General features: G+C 40.0%; 1 protein-coding gene across 1 annotated transcript; it reads left to right on the top strand.

The window, feature by feature from the left end:
* Window positions 1-1,370: 1,370 nt before the first annotated feature.
* Window positions 1,371-2,759, top strand: LOC137345126 (probable G-protein coupled receptor 139). The gene is made up of 2 exons (XM_068008594.1): window positions 1,371-1,440; window positions 1,849-2,759. The coding sequence occupies exons 1-2, from the start codon at window positions 1,371-1,373 to the stop codon at window positions 2,757-2,759; spliced, it is 981 nt and encodes a 326-aa protein (XP_067864695.1).
* The last annotated feature ends 1,069 nt before the right edge of the window (window positions 2,760-3,828 follow it).

Here is a 3,828-nt window from a genome sequence, read left to right as displayed (position 1 = left end):
TCCGATGATGAGAGGCTGAGTAAATTGCGCCGTTACTCTCTGGAGTTTAGAAGAATGAGAGACGATCTCTTTGAAACAAATCAGAATCTGAAGGGATTTGGGAGGCATTCCCAAATAGGAAATCCAAAACATTTTGGGGCACATTCTCAGGATAAGAGTTTATGGTTAGGGTTAGGACTGTGATGAAGAGAAATGTCTTCAGTCAAAGGGTTCTGAATCGTTGGATTTGTGTACTCCAGAGGATTGTGAATGCGCCATCGTTGAATATTTAAGACTGAGATGGACACATTTTTAGCCTTTCGAGGAATAGGACTATTGGAAGCGGGCATGAAACTGGAGTTGAGGCAGCAGATCATTCATGATCGTATTGAGTGGTGGAGCACGCTTGAGAGGTATATGGCCTACTCCTGCTCCTATCCCATATGTTCTTTAGTTCTTATGTAAATGTAAGGAACCATTAGTAGTGGAGGAGTGCTGATACTGCCATTGCAATTATAGGTGATCACAAGTAGCAGAGGAATATTGTTTTATCTCACTTAACTGTAGGGCTAACACCAGTGGCCAACTCTAGAGTAAACAAAGGGAATCACAACAAGTATCAGAAAAGGGTTGTTATCTCCAGTGTAAGTGTGCTTAACCACGAGTATTAGAGTGGGATGATCACATCTCCTGTAAGTGTAGGTGCCACTAGTACAGAGGAAGTTGGGCACATTTACTGTAATCATAGGTGTCATTAGTATCAGAGGAACCTGTTCACCTCTGGAGTAAGTAATGGCATTAGCACTATTCCAGGGCCAGCCTGCTCAGCTATAGAATAATTGAAGGGTACGAATAGTACCCGAGGAATATGGCCACTTTCACTGTGAATGTGGTGTAACTCCAGGAGGATAAGCATGCAGACCTCTGTGTATATATACTGGTCCCACTAGTCTCAAAAAACCTAAAAATCACCTGCATTACTGCAGGACTATTTTCATCACAAATATTGCAGGATTTCTTCTGCTGTCTGATGCTCAGGTGTTGAATCATTAGGTTAGAGTCAAAGACAGCGTCAGAACAATTCGGTCTCAGTGTGCTGCGTTGGCTGGTCGTCTGGGAACAGGATCCATATTCATTCCACTTGTAAATAATGTTTTAATTTACTGTTTTTAAAACTGACTTAGTGTTAACCTTTCCCCTAATTCTGAATTGTTAGGAAAAAAACAACTTGCTGAGTCTATTTGTTAAATGACTAGAACCAATGCTAATTGTGATCAAAGCTGATTGACTCCTTGGAGGATTAATGTCTCCATAAATATAGGTTCCCCCGCATAAGCTCAGACATGCGCCAGTCTTTCAGATCCGACAGCTTTCATCCATTCTCACATAAAATGGAGAAACCAGCTATTCTGTTGATGAAAGACATTTACTATCCGATTGTCGCCGCCCTGGGTGTCCTTGGTGAGCCAATATAAACTATTTGTTCATAATATGTGTTGAATATCTCCCTATGTATACCGCATGTTGAATAAGATAACGTGTTTTCCCGATGTCAGCATTACACAGTCCGTGGTTACCGAAAAAAAACATTTGAACCGGGTGTCCACACTTTCTCTGTTTCCCTTAATCTGATAACCTTACTGCTGTGAAAATGTTCTTTGAAGGTCCGACCCAAAAATCAAGTGTCACCCGTGCAGAGTGAGTGCTGCAGCAGCTCATTAAAATATATGGGAAGGGTTCCCAGGAAATGGCTCCACGGCTAAACGTATCTAATCATACTGAACAGAGTAAAATGTTGTCAAGATATATTGAGATTTATTTTTCAAACAGCCACTAAAAGATTATTTATCTCGTCCCACTTTCTTACAGTGAACTTAGTGGCAATTATCATTCTGTCCCGAAGAAACTGCGGCCTTTCTAAATGTATTTCTGTTTATATGGTGGCCATGGCAACAGCAGATCTCCTGGTTCTAATCGTCAACGTAATAGTGTATCGTATTTTCAGCTATCAATTTCCAGTTTCATTCCTGTCCTACACTGCCGTGTGTAGGGTTATTCTATACATGACAACTATCAACTTTGATTTGTCTGTTTGGTTCACAGTATTTTTCACATTTGACCGTTTTGTCGCTGTCTGCTTCCAGAAGTTTAAAACAAGATATTGCACAGCAAGAACTGCAGGCCTGGTTATAACAGTGTTCTGTTTCTTCAGTTTTTTCAAGAACATTCCCTTTTTATTTGCATATGGACCTGAGCAAATAATTAACAATGTGCAGTGGGGCTGTCGGTCAAGCGTGGAATTTTTCTCCTCACCACTCGGTACAGCGTGGGTCTGGTTTCACAGCACCTGGGTGGTTTGGCTTCCTTTTACTTTAATTGTCTCATTTAATTGTTCAACCATTGGACATATTTTAGTGGCCAATAGAATCCGCAGGAAACTCCGGGGTAACAGAAGTGAGAATCGCAGTGATTCAGAAATGGAGAACCGAAGGAAATCCATTATTTTATTGTTCACTGTATCGGGCTGTTTTATACTGTTGTGGTTGACAGTTGCTGTGAGTTTCGTATCGACCAGACTGACCGACACCAATTATTACCGTGGTGACCGCACAGCCCCTGGATATATCGCCTATGAAACCGGAACTTGCCTTAAGTATTTTAGTTGTATTCAAAACCCATGTATTTATGTAGCGACTCAGAGGAAATTCAGAGAAGAGCTGAAAAATGTGTTGAAATCTCTTTGGGCACTAATTTTGAGATCAGTTGGAAAATGTGGATAAAATTAAAGAAAGCTTGTTCACATCTGAAGCTCAATTTCAACACATTTCCTTTTGTACAAGATCTTTCTTTTCGGTAATGTGAAAAATACATAAGCACCTTTGCGCACTGCTGTTCTATTTTGTAGCACGTTTTGTGTTTGCATTACATTCATTCTTCACCCTTCGTTCATTAAGTAAGCATAATTTATTCTTGTAAATTCAGCACATTTCAAATTGACGTTTCAAATGTGGCAACGATTCACTAGTGGGTAACAAAGGGAACCGCCTTATTTTTGAGATAGTGGGATCGTGCGTGCAAGTTAAAATCATCAGTAAGGCTTCACTTGGTGTGGGAAGATAGATCCTGCGATCACCGATAGTGGTAACAGTCTGGGAAGATTGATGTGAGTATTGCAAGTGTGGGTCTCACGATCAGACACCATTCCTCATTAACAAATGGAACCAGGATCCTGTCACATGATAAGTTTTCAAATGGAGTAAACTGTCAGAACTCGACAGTAATCAATGCGACGTTTCATCTCTTTTGCCCCAGATATTTAATGAAAATTTGGATTGCACACTGACTGGTGTCTCTCACTCATCAGAGACAGAGCTTGCTATTTTTATTTTGTGCAGTTGATATCAGTATCATGAGTATTAGTATTGCTATTCTGTCCCAGTGTCTGAAACTGAATGTTAAAGGAATGTAGCACTAAATAATTCGTCATAAAGCTTTAAACTAATATATTCGAATAAAGTTATCTGCAAAAAACTGTCAGAAATTCAAAAAATGTCAAACTGATATTGAGCATTTAGTGTTTGGCAGAATGTCTGCAGACAGTCAGAAAGTATCTTTGGTAATTATCGCCTTATCATGCTAACTGCACATTATTCCACATAATAATTGAATATATACCAGGGAGTTTGAGTCAGTTGCAAATCGTTCACTCGCCATCTCTCTTCAATTTTCTAGGAACGCCAAAGAATAGGAGCAGGTTCTCAATGAAAAGGAGCTGCAAGGTTTGGATGAACAACAAGAACTAGGGACGCAGATAATTATTTCCGAGAAAACGACTATCCTGGTCCAAAG

Source organism: Heterodontus francisci, chromosome 28 (genome assembly GCF_036365525.1).
Source record: "Heterodontus francisci isolate sHetFra1 chromosome 28, sHetFra1.hap1, whole genome shotgun sequence".
NCBI classification, from domain to species: Eukaryota; Metazoa; Chordata; class Chondrichthyes; order Heterodontiformes; family Heterodontidae; genus Heterodontus; species Heterodontus francisci.
This window is presented reverse-complemented; position numbering and strand designations above follow the sequence as displayed.

Bases quoted from the DNA above. Each gene is read 5' to 3' on its own strand.
- LOC137345126 (XM_068008594.1), top strand. From the start codon at position 1,371: ATGGAGAAACCAGCTATTCTGTTGATGAAAGACATTTACTATCCGATT. The intron at 1,441-1,848 runs GTGAGCCAATAT...ACTTTCTTACAG, and splicing joins CGCCGCCCTGGGTGTCCTTG to TGAACTTAGTGGCAATTATC.